The 12,541-nt window shown below is 44.0% G+C and overlaps 1 protein-coding gene across 1 annotated transcript; it reads left to right on the top strand. All coding sequences in view use genetic code 11, as the record gives it.

Annotated features, from left to right (window-relative positions):
• Positions 1 to 3,026: 3,026 nt before the first annotated feature.
• On the top strand, positions 3,027 to 12,461 carry EGR_06273 (calcium-binding protein; the record flags this gene model as incomplete). The annotated part of the gene is made up of 10 exons (XM_024495522.1): positions 3,027 to 3,428; positions 3,959 to 4,004; positions 4,470 to 4,613; positions 4,711 to 4,953; positions 7,176 to 7,478; positions 7,555 to 7,881; positions 7,970 to 8,044; positions 10,793 to 11,017; positions 11,655 to 12,020; positions 12,226 to 12,461. The coding sequence occupies 10 exons, from the start codon at positions 3,027 to 3,029 to the stop codon at positions 12,459 to 12,461; spliced, it is 2,367 nt and encodes a 788-aa protein (XP_024350045.1).
• Positions 12,462 to 12,541: the final 80 nt, after the last annotated feature.

The following is a 12,541-nucleotide window of genomic DNA, read 5'->3' as shown; positions in this document are numbered from 1 at the left end:
AATTTTGGCTATGTAAGAGATTTTATTTGCTATTTCTAAATTATGATTGCCAAAGCAAATTCAGATTTTTTTATATTTTGATTAAGTGTCATTTGTCAAATCAACTAGGAAGATGTTTGAATACGCACATGTATCAGTGCTGAGATTGATCTCACGACGCCTAAAATGTAATACAGAAAGTTCCGTTAAAAGTGCTTGAAATTTAGTCATACTTCCCCATATTTTTTTTTCACTCTCTCGTAACAGTTGTCTTACATCATTTGCCCTTTGCGTTCAACAGAGTCGACAACGTTAAAAATTCAGAAATCGGAATTTTATTTCTGGTTTGTTATGCGCTGAAAAAAAGCCGAAGTAAAGGCGATCTTTTGAATGTCATTTCTGCGCACGAGATATACACACCGTGGTGGAATGCACATGCTTTCTAGGACGTGCTCGTGGAAGCTGTATGGGGATACCTTCTTTCAGGCAGTGCATCTGCGTGGTTAAAAACGCACGCAATAGTTTGTTGACCTTGTAGTGCTATGTGGTGGCCTTCTTTACGGTCTCATAGCTAATAGAAACACACATTTGTTTACCCATCGCCGTTGCAATTACTGAACCGCAAAGTTTGCTCAAGACGACTCCAATTTTCCTTTCTATTTCACTATAGAGAATACAACTTGTTAATTGCTTTTGTCTCGGTGACACATTTTTCTCTACCCTTTTAAACCAATCTCCTTGGGGTGCGATTTGTTGCACCCAACAGTTAAAATCAGGCAGTGACCATATGTCACGTATTAGTGACGTCCTGCTTCAATGAGATAACCGAGGCCCATCAAGTCCAAGTACTACTGACTAGGGCGAATTAACAAAAGTCGCGTTAATCACGTTTGTCTTGCACCGGGCGCAGACATCCATGACACTCAGAATGCGGCAGGAGGGAAGCGAGGCTATGACATGACTTTGACATTTTTTCTCGGCTACCCACTCCTGAGTCGAGCAAACTGTTCTGGAAGGAGAGAGTCTCCGCAACACGGCAGGAGACCTCTCCATCATCAGTTTAATCTCGGAATTTTTCTAGAGTAGTTTGACCTACCCGCACTGGCAACAGATTCGGTGTAAGAATGACCGTCCGCAGTAGCATTGGGCGTGGGAGGAGGGAACTTCGTTTGCCTCCATCTATCAAATTGGGAAAGGAGTCATTAGATTTCGTGAGAAGGCCAGCAGAGTAGGAATGTGTTTTCATTACTGTACACAAAAACAAGAAAGCAGGAACACTTTAGATGTCGGGATTGCCATTTTTGCTGGGAGTAGAAATAGCAAAATTTTTCCGCTTTTCAATGCAGGAAAGGAAACGTGTCCGCCATTTGCGCATCCTAGTAGCGCAACGGAGAAAAGGGGAAGAAATTTGGCCCATTAATTATAAAACGAATTACATGCCTATGTTAAAATATTTTCCTTGTTGCACCCCTCCTGCATTTCCGGCTTCAGACCTTTGGGTCGAGCAGACCGCCTAGCACACAAAATCTCACATTGTGTCAAGGGTTTGTGTCGGTAAGGGGTGAAAACTTTTCAATTTCTCGTCAGAAATCGCTGACGTTCGCTTGAACTGACCGCTTGCCACCAGAAAGGCGTCAATTGAGACAAACACACATCACGATAAATGACTCAGATAGAGGGAATTAAACTTTTATTTTTACGCAATTTTTAATCGTTAATTGAAGTTATTATTTTTATTAAAATGAAATCATCCAAAATATTTGCTTTTTATTCACCGATCTCATCACATGAACACTTAAATAGTTTGGGTTTTCCACTTTTTCCAAAAAAAAAAACTTTTTTTGAGAATTATGGGAACAATCCATGCCAAAGCGCTGTAAACGGTTTCTTCTCGAGATGCTAGGCGCCTTAAGTACCCATTAAAATGATTTGACATTTGCACGACCGCACTCAGGTTATGGATGCATACCCCCATTACTTCTAGGCTACTGCAGTTATGGAAACTATGGATGATCACTATTATTTTGCTTAGGCATAAAGACAACCTCCGTTTCTGCAGGGACAAAGGTGCTTAGGCATGCTAATTATTATAATAGACCAGCAAAATGGGGCACAAGTTCCTGTGCGGGACTTTAAAAAATATTGGCGTTGTACTTAAATTTAATAAGTAGGCGTTCTAGTGTAAAATTTCACCTCTGGGGCTCTGAAAATCGCCAATTCAAAATCTCCGTGCAATCACTGCTATCATTATTAATTATTTACGATTGTTCATTTTTAAATGACGATCAGAATAAGCATTTTTACGTAAATGGAAGAAGGTTTCGATATGGAGCAATTTATACTGCTTGCTTTGGTGGAAGGCGAGCTAAAGGCAGGCAGATTCAAGGCGCAGTTGACTCATAAAAGATGCTTTTAATTTGCCACCTGTCCCACCCTAGTCTTAAGGGTAAAATTCATTAGATAAAGCACATCCCGTGTGTATTTTACTGTTCTAAGCCCTTCTACTTCTGACACGATTCGATGCAGCAAGACTTTCTCTAGTGAATGAAGCATCATATGTATGAACAACCTGAGGATGTGAAATGCTCCGGAAGACGAAAGACTTATAGCCAGGATAAGCTTAAGTGTCTCATTTGTATAAACCAGTTTGGGCGTCCGTCAAATAGACTTCAGGGATTTTCAGATCTCTCTCGCTCAAAAAACTTAACCACTGGCCCCAACGAAATCACACTGGATGTATTTCAATCCAAGTTAGGTACTGAAGAATTTTCATGAAATTAAATCAAGAAGTGCAAGATTGTAACATTGCTGACGATTTTATGAGGATCGTAAGATTTACAAAAAGAACTTCTACTGACTCAATTGCAAAATGGAAAAATTATAAATTTTCTCAGCTTTCCCATTGGCGATAATCTCGCCTTTCTAGGCAGACATCGGTATTATCATTTTCAATTCACAGTCAATTTTAGGTTCCAACGCATTGACGATAATGATTTGAGGTGTCTATGTGTGTCTGCGCCTCTCTTTGCACAGACCAGTCTGGTCCCATGTCTCACCTAACCAAATTCCCTTCACCAATCGCAATCACTACGGTACCTTGGAGGGGAAACGAGTGTATCCCCCCAGCCACCGCCACCGCCGTTCACCGTAGCAAACAGGGCACACGCACCAATGACGAGGCCTTTCGGGTGGACATAGAGGTCTTCAGCTACCGACCAATGCGCACCAGCGTGCAATCGTCCCATCGACCCGCGGACCAACCCACGCACTGTTACCGCGGCAACCCGGGCGAGGGGGGCTTGCGTGTACGACGGTTGCGCCTGTCTGTCCACGCGCTCAGTCCCCTATTTCGACGCCAGCGTCGGCATTGGAGGCACAGCGACACTACCGGCTGCAGCAGCGTCCGACACGTCTTCTCGCATCGACGCAAACTCTACCTCAACAGAGTGGTGAGTGTTTGAGCGCCCCGTTACCCACATCTGTGGCCCCATCTCCCTCTTCCGCCTTGCCCTTTTAGAATTTAAGGCATTATTATTATTGCTCAAAAGCAATGGATTGTGGGTATTAGGGTGCCTTTTGAAACTACATTCTTAATATTTGGACGCAAGTATTCAAGCTACCATTGACTCCTCCAAGCAACAAGGCGCCTACCCAACCAAAAATCCACAGCTTTCATCTTTGTTGATAGCCGATCACTATGTGACACAACTTTTGGAAATTTGTCAACCAGCATAACCTTTTTAGGTCTTTTATTTTTAAATAAATTACGTGGATTTGAAAAAGAACAATGGTCCCTAAATTGTGCTTGGGTTTGGAACTGGAATGAAATGCAAAAATTTGGCGTATTTAACAGAAAGATAAAGCTTTAAAAATTACTAGGAAATTTGTATTACATTTGACTAAATTGAATTTTTATTACTCTCTGTGGTATTACTCCTGTATAATTTTAAGTTTTATCCCACTTGTTTTGATTTCGTAGAGATTGGAAATGGAGGGTTTCAAGATCAGCGACGATCAAGTTAGGGGTAGGTCTTTTGAACTCCAGCTCATTTCCCCTTTTTTATAATCTTTATGCCGGTACTTGGAAATGCATTTTCAATAAATACATCGCTCTTCGAGCCTCACCATCTTAAATTTCCATCACTCTGCAGCCGCTATTTGACCTCTCGGTACATTTAGGTTGCAATTTGTTTTTTTTTCTTGGAAAATCTTTTACGTATACAGAAATAAACATTTGCATATATTTGGTCGGTCAATATTCCCCTGGGGCAATAGCTAGGTGATCGTGACCGTGGTTTCCCCAAGCGAAATTTGATTGGCTCCCTCCTGCACTTTGGAGGCACGCACCTGCGCGACGATTGGTCACGCGACCCGATGTGTGCGCGTGTTTTCGGCCAGGGCGCCGATGCAAGAGCATCGGCCTTTCGATAAGGCAGAAAATATCATTTTACTTTGAGCGTGAATACAAAGTAATCTCATCTCTTTCGCAGTTGCAACGGAGACCTTCAAGAAATTCGACAAGCGCGGGCAGGACAAAATCAGCACCAATGACCTTGGTCCAGCTTTTAGTGCACTCAAGGTCTCCATCAAGCCTGATCTCCTCAAAGAATGGGCTGATGAAGTGGATGATGACGGTGAGTCTACTCTTGAGATATAAGTAGCACTCACCAAGTCCTATTATAAGTGGGGAAATAAAAAGACGATTCGGATGCAACATTTGATATCTTTTAGCCACTGGTTTCATCGATCTGAGTGGATTCCTCCTGGTCTACGGAAAAATCCTCCAAAACGAGCAGGACGAGGAAGACTTGCGGCAGGCGTTCCGTGTGCTCGACAAGAATCGCAGAGGTGAAATCGACGTGGACGACCTTCGATGGATCCTCAAAGAGTTGGGCGACGATTTGACCGAAGAGGAGATCGACGAGATGATTCGTGACACGGATCGTGATGGCTCCGGATTTGTAGACTTTGATGGTGGGTGTTGGCACCAAAACCGGTGGATTACTAGCTCAGAGTACCGTATACCATAAATATTTTTCCCGTTTTAGAATTCAAGAAGTTGATGACATCAGAATAGATACATTAGGCTTCCAAAAACGCCTTCTTTCCTCCTCTTCTCCATCCCTTCCTTCTTATTTCGCAACAAGCGAACATCAATTCGCTTTACGCATTATGATGGCTTCTATTCATCCGCTTATTTTATATGAGTCCGCAAGGCGAAGAATTTATTTCTGATCTTTTCGACCAACACAAAAAAAAACAAAACAGACTTCCTTCCTAACCAACCCTCGTCTGCAAATACCCTTTATTCTCAGCTAACTCGACTCGCCCACTGATACATAACGGAAAGCATAGGTTATCTTTCCTCACAAAAAGCAGCCCCTCTGATGTTCTATTCTTGAAAATTGATGTAAAAAATAGATGAATTAAAGGATAGCTAGAAGAAATGGGCCTTTTAACTTCGAAAGTTGTCCACGACCGCTTGATACAAAGTTAAATTAAAGTGTGTTTCGAGTGGGTCGTCACCCAGTTGGCGCTGGATATTGCTTGCCTCACTAATGAGAGGGAGTACATGACAATGAGAAAGGAGAAAAGGAATACTGAAAAGCATACATTTAAAGGTCAAAAAATTGCTTAAAATAGATGTTTTTGAAAACAACTATTGACAAACAATACTTCAGTTTAGGCTCTCTACACAGTTGTAGTTATTTGGTGCTAAACCAAACGCAAATCCAGGCCTTCTACGCCAACGGCCGAATAACCCTTCAAATTCGTCTGTAGCGCTCCGAGACGTCCCTGAAGCCAAAAGAAGATATAAGACTCGGGCAGAATATGTTGCGTCGACTTACGGAAGGGTTTCGGGACTACTGCTATGCACCGAAGGTCAAACAGCTCGAAGGAGGTACAATGGTCGGGCCCCTGAGTGGCTTGTTACTAAGACGGAGAGTTAAAGAAACAGTTGGCGGATTACACGTCAATAATAAATAAACCTGATGGGGCGTGTTAGGCCTTTAAGAGAGACTCGAGCCATTACGTGTTCCTTAAGCTTATTTAGTTAGGAAGAGGTATACAGGCAATTACACTACCTTTAGCAGGTGCTGGGAAGTACTATTGTAATTTAATGGTCCGATTCCCTCTGTGTCATGGTTACGCAGTGGCTTAAGTCTCCACCATTGTACTTCCACTAAACTGCATGGGCTCCAGACATTGTCAGTGAGCTTTAACATGCGTCGACAATGCACTTTCTGCCCTAGGAAAACAATTTCCTTCGAAATCAGGAGTTCAGGGAGTTGCACGACTGCAAGAGATACGGAAAGGTATTACTACCTAAAAGGAGGAATATAAAAACAATATCTGTAGAATATTAAGCAACATAGGATACAAGGTTGATTTTAAGTTTTAAAGTGTGTTAAAATGCGTGGGCACTTTATTCACCACAATTTGTTCTTCCGCTCTGCGTCCGAGCCCTCAGGTAAAGCTAACAGATTTTAAATCTTCATCATCTGAGTAGGGAGCATCATGCCTTACCACTTTGGACTTTTGCAATTTCAAAACAAAGCACCATGATGCATACTTAAAAAACTAATCTGCTTTTAAATGCGAAAAAATACTTGTAGAGTTGTTGTAAAATTAGGTGAAATCCGAATTCTATCTCAAAATACCACCCCCATCAATAGGCTTCCGTGCAACAGTAGTAAAACCTCAAAAGAAAAAAATGTGGTATAGTTAAGTGAGTTCGACCTTTTGTAAGTAGGGCTCGAAATCGTTAAAGAGTATTAATACATATTGTTGCTCACATGGAAACAGTAAGAAGTACTTTTGAACCTGGACTTTTGTAAAATAGAGACAAAGTTCATGCGTGTAAAGGTTAAGGCTGCAATTAGCTTTTTATATAAATAAATCTTTTCCAAATAGCTTTCTTGTTTACATTAGCTAGAAATACCTAGTCCCGCGTTGTTTAGATCGCTTCCAGTCTCATCTGTTCACACTTTCTGTGCGTGTGGGATTACCGACCGTCAATTTTTATCGCATAAAATGGCGAATGTTCCCGGTCGTAATAATCGAGATCCTACAGCGAGGTACATATTGTGCTTGACTTAATGAGATTGCCCAATCTTCCATGTGTTCCCTTAAGTTAATTCAATGGCGCTTTGTTTACCCATTCTGTAGAATGCTGAAAACAAACTCTTTCCCAGGAAAGAGGAGCGACACCCCTGATTCGAGCACATCGGCTCAAAGAACTGTCAGTCCAGTTCAAAACACTGGTCCTGGCAGTCCGAATTCTTCCATGGTCGCAACTAACCATCATCCTATTCCACACCTTCAACACCACCAGAATCATCGTCCATATTTTCCACGTGGTCGATACCGCGGTGATGGTGGGTATTATGGTGGACACAATCATTTTGGTGGGCATCATCCAAACCTCAATCGTAGAACCTCACCACCGATTCATGGTCCTCCGTTTTCGAAAGACCTTGTTGATTTCATGATGAAGGGTAAATTTCTCGGTTTATTCTCTACCATTGTCTTCCTTATTGCTGATTTGGGCTATATCGTCCTCCTCTTCCATAGAATGGGATCAATTTTCTACAAACTACCGAAGCACTCATCCTGGTGATCCGATCGATAATGGGCTAGTGATGCATTCTGGACACCACCAACACCAGCAGCATCAACCAATAGTTTCTACCTCTCCACGAGTGGGAGGGCACGTCAATTCCCCACATCGAGGACAACACATCCGCTACAATCACCAAAATTCCCCTGGAAATAATTGGTCCATCAACAATGGTGGGAATGGACGGAAATATTCCGAAAATGGTGATCACTCCAACACGGGGTCTCTTAGGCGTCACCATAACCATCGTGGTGGTCATGCTCCCTCTCCCTTGCTGCAAGGTAAATGGGATTTTCTTTTGCTCCAAAATTTTTTCTTTGGTGGCCTGCGATGGCTGATTTTGCTCGTCATCCCCTCCCCCACCTCCAGGCAATCAACCATGGCAACGCAGCACGCTAACAAATCGGCAGAACTCGCCCAACAACACGTTGAATCGTCCCACAGGTAATTTTGGAATGTCCAGACGTTGATTGCAACCCCAGGGGGTACTTTTCTTACCGTTTGGGGGTGCACAGAAGCCGTGGTAACTGTAGTCATAAGTATATATCTGATGGTGGGCGTTTTGGTGGTGGCACTGTACGGCTCCACCACAAATGGAAGCTTCTTTTTCATCTTGGAGGCTTTATGCCTCATTAGTGAGGTTCTTTAAGTTTGTTGATCGGTACCGACCCTAACGACTTACTACTAACTGCTAGGGTGCTGTGTTGTATTGAGGAAAGCTGTGTGTCGTTGAAGGAATTACTGAAGTAGGCGGGGCTCTTTGTCGCAGTAATTGAGCCGCCACTTTGGCTAGGTCTTGAGTACCCTTGTGAGAGGATCATGCAAAGGGCTTTTGGTTAGCTTTAAGATGCCATTTCCTTTTTGTGATCCAGAAGTTACGCAGTTACCCTTGACATAGCCGCCTTATTTAGTCATACTACAGCAACCTGTCAAATCTATCAATCCTTTCTCTGGACATGCCATGATCGATCTGTTTCCTTTGGATACGTACTTGCTATTTACAGCATCATAAACTGCTACTGGTTCTTTTTTGACAGTTTACCTTTTGTTTTCTAATTAAATCGTGAGAAAGGCAAACATCAGATTTATTGAATTCTTTTTTTGAAGTAATAGGAGGAACTTTGTTATGGTGAGATCTATGCTTACATGTACAGGGTCCGAAGAACCCATCTGTGGATTTTATTCTTGCGATTTAGTTTTTTGTTGTAATTATATTTTGTCGTTTTCGCTTCATATTTCGTAGTTCAAGCTATCCCGCTGCACTTTGTCATGTACATGTTATTATAGTAGTCTTATTAAAATTAGGTCTTGAATTTCCAAACTTGGAAGAACCTGTATAGATTATTGAGGCATCAGGAGTGTCCCTTCGTTCCTCGTCTTGGGTATGGTTAGGAGACTGAAAGCACGAAATTACCGGAGCGAGGTTATTGCTACGTCATGCATTTGTGGGTGTCTCTACCAGATATTCGTCCATTTATTTCCGCAGCCTCATTATTACCTTTGAAACCTTGATTTGGATTTCAAAAAAAATGTTAAGTTAAATTCAATAAAGAAAAGATGTTGTACAGACTTTTGCAATGCCATTTTGGGGGAAGTCGTGTCATCATAGTTTATTACTTTTAGGAAAGTATTCTGAGTCAAAACACTATCTTTTGCGAATTGATGACTTCATTTACTTCAAAGCAGGGACTTTACTCCTCGTTGTATTCGTGTCTCGAATCGAAGGCTGGCTTTTTTTGTGGTATTCCTTCATTTAATAGATCTACTCAACTTGTAGTCGTGATTGTTGCTACTTTTTGGACCAAAGGCAGAAAGGAGCACGTCCAAGAATAGAGCAGTTACTGGGTTTCTAGGTGATGTTGGTCACTTCCGAAAAGTCTTTGTGGATACTTTTAGTGGTGCTAAGTCCAGTGAACCTTTTAGTGAATCCTCATCGCGCCTTCTGAATGTGATTCCTTTTCTGATGTGAACTAACGGCGAATGCGGGAACTATTGTCGAAGCTATCTCATTCGATAAATGTAAGCGTTATCGCATCACAAGCTTACATAGGGCTGGACTGAGGTCTCAGCAATTTCATGTCTCAAGCAGTACCTTTAAAATCGTAAGTTGATTTGGGTTAGTCTTCGAAGGTGCTGTATGGAATTTTTACTTGCCGTGAGAGATGCCTCGTGTCGGTTAGCATTCTTCTTCACGCAAACTTCTAAGTGAGGTCGCCTCGATCTGCTTCGAAATGCGGTCATTGGGTCCTACCTGATTGAAAGCGAGGTAGTGTCGTGTTTATCAACTACACAAGTGGCGAGTCTCTTGTTTTTTTATCGTAAGGTAAAAGTTTTACCGCGAAAGTTTGGTTGCATCGCTTTGAACTGATGCGAGTTTGAATCCTACTGTCCTGCCTTTGAGTTAGAGGGAAACTTTTCACCGTTGACATTTTCTGGCACCGAAAACATGCACCAGCAGCGGCTAATGGGGTTTGGCGTCAATCCTTTCACTTATTTAGTCATCATTATTCATCGGGGTTACCTCCCTCTCACGTTAGTGTCGCCTGTATTGTAACAAAGAACCTCATCGATTCGCCTCTGAGTAGTGTCTCACATGAATGGTTCCATCTGCATGACCATGAAACAACACTGATGTTATCTTTGTGATTAAAAACTAACTGGTCCATTTTTGATGCCTCATCAGGGTTTTTCCAGCTACTTTTTTGGATCTGGCATCACATTGGCTCGATCAAGTTGTGCAAAAATTTGTCTTCCTTTACCTTCCACTCCCCCAGGAGCTGTATTCGTGCCTTATGTAAACATATTCGTCTTTTCTCTCCTCACTGTGTGCTTAAAGCTATTGCTCCACAAAAGCGGCTCATTCAACGCTATCGTTGCTGACACCACTTCCCCCTTCGTTTACTGAGCGTGCACACACGCACAAAGTTGTAGCAAATTTGTTGTCTTTTCCTCCCCCCCTTTTCCCTCCTCTTACTGGAGAACTAACTAACCTTCCTTTTTTCCAAAAATGTTGACTTTTTTAGGTTTCTCGATGCCCCACTACTTGCCACTACAGCCTAGGCGGAGTAAGTGTGGTGCAAATCTTAGTGCATAGACCTAACCAGCTAGACTAGTCGCTCTGACCACCTTTTTGTTTCCACCTCACTGGAGGCGAATTTTGCTCCCATCGGGGTTTTGCATTTCATGCCTCAGGACCACGACACACCTACCCGTCGCGTCCAATTGTATCGCCCACGTCTCCTGCCGCCGCTTCTGTGACCTCTGCTGCAACCTCTCCCGTCGCCGAGGCGAGCAGCAAAGTCGCCGAAACAGCAGCAGTGCCAGTTGCTGAAATGCACTCCCTCTCTCTCAAATCCGCCGACACCTCCAAACCAACGTCAGCTGCTGCTCCTGTAGCCAATGGCAAAAAGAATGCGGGTACGTTTGCCTTCTCCCTTTCTTATCTATAAATGGCGTTTGTGGTAAACTGAGAGGAGCGCAAGCGCCGTCTCTTCTGCGCGGTTGCTTGTCAGTGTTCAATTAATAGTTGGAAAGCAAAGCAGTCGCGGTGCAGAAGTTTTGACAGCTGGGTTGATGGACTCTGGGTCAGTCTGATTCACTTTGCCATCAACGCTACAGTGCTGAAAGGCATCCTGGTGCCTTGTATGGGGTAATTTTTGTGAACCACTCCCACAGGAAGTTTTACTTCCTGAAGATGCATCCATCGGGCGTCTTCGACGCACGGGTTGAACGTTGCCGGCAGAAGCTGCGAACGGGGATTGTTATTGGTTCTCGCATACAGCTGTCCTTGAAACGTGGCACTGCATTGTGCTGCGGCAGATGACTGCGAATTCGGTTTTTTTGCGCATTTTCACAGAACCATTCGCTCCTCACTACATGCTGTTGCATGCACGTACCACCGCCACCGCCTGTCGTCTTGATTAGTGGCGTGCGGGCTGGAGCACGAATTGTGTGCCGTCTGTTACATGTAGGAATGACATCCGTTGGTTTGTCGTGGTAGAGTGCGTTAGTTGTGTGTCGCTTTAGAAGTTGTGAAGCCTTTTGGTTGTACTAGAAGGCCTCACCGAGCCACCTTCTGCTGCTCCTGCCGCACTTCTTGACGTCGAGGCCAAGAAGAGGACTACGTCGACAACGACAATGTCAAGGGATGAGGCTGCCTCCTCAACCTCGTCCTCTTCGACATCCTCTCTCACGATTTCCAAGGTGAAGCAGCAGCAACAGCAGACGTCTGATGTTCAGCAGCAGCGGCAGCACCACCAGCATTCAACTCGACGTCGGGCTGCAACAACACAGGGCGGTTCGTCAGTGTCTGCATCGACAACGGCAGCTGCCCTGCCCCTCTCCTCCTCCCTTCCCGCCACACGGGCGTCTGAGACTGCTTCGGTGGCTTCTTCCAGCTTCTGCAGCCTCGTAGACCAAGGTTCGTCGTCGGTTTCGGCTTCCAAGTCTACGTCGTCTGCGTCGGTGTTGTTTATGCATGCTACTCCTCCGCCTTTCCGCATGACTGCACTCGCATGATTCCCCCAAATTTCAACGGCTTTCTATTGGGCGGGTTGGAATTGCTTCCATTTGGCAGCTTATCCTGTACTTGCCTTGACGTCTGCATGTGTGTTTATGTGTTTCAGTGGACACGATGTCGGCTGCAGATCAATACTTCACACCGGAGCCACCGTCTCCTTCCTCCAGCGCGTCGGCTTCCCTCTCAGTGGGAGTGTCGGAGACCTCTCATCACTTTACTACCTTGGCTGCTGTCGAGAGTGCGTCTACGGAGTCTCCTCCGCTCCCCTCGCCTCCGCCTCTCGCGCCTGCTCCCGTTTCCTCCTCCGCCTTCGCTGCCACCGCCACCACCACCAACCGATAAAGTCCGTCGTTTACCTCTTCTCTGTTTCCTCCTTTATTAATTCTCTCTCTGTGTGTCTGTCCTGTATCTCTTGACTCTCC

The sequence above is a fragment of the Echinococcus granulosus genome, assembly GCF_000524195.1.
Source record: "Echinococcus granulosus chromosome Unknown EG_S00054, whole genome shotgun sequence".
Taxonomy (NCBI): Eukaryota; Metazoa; Platyhelminthes; class Cestoda; order Cyclophyllidea; family Taeniidae; genus Echinococcus; species Echinococcus granulosus.
Note: the sequence above shows the minus strand (reverse complement) of the source record. Positions and strands in the feature narration are given on the sequence as shown.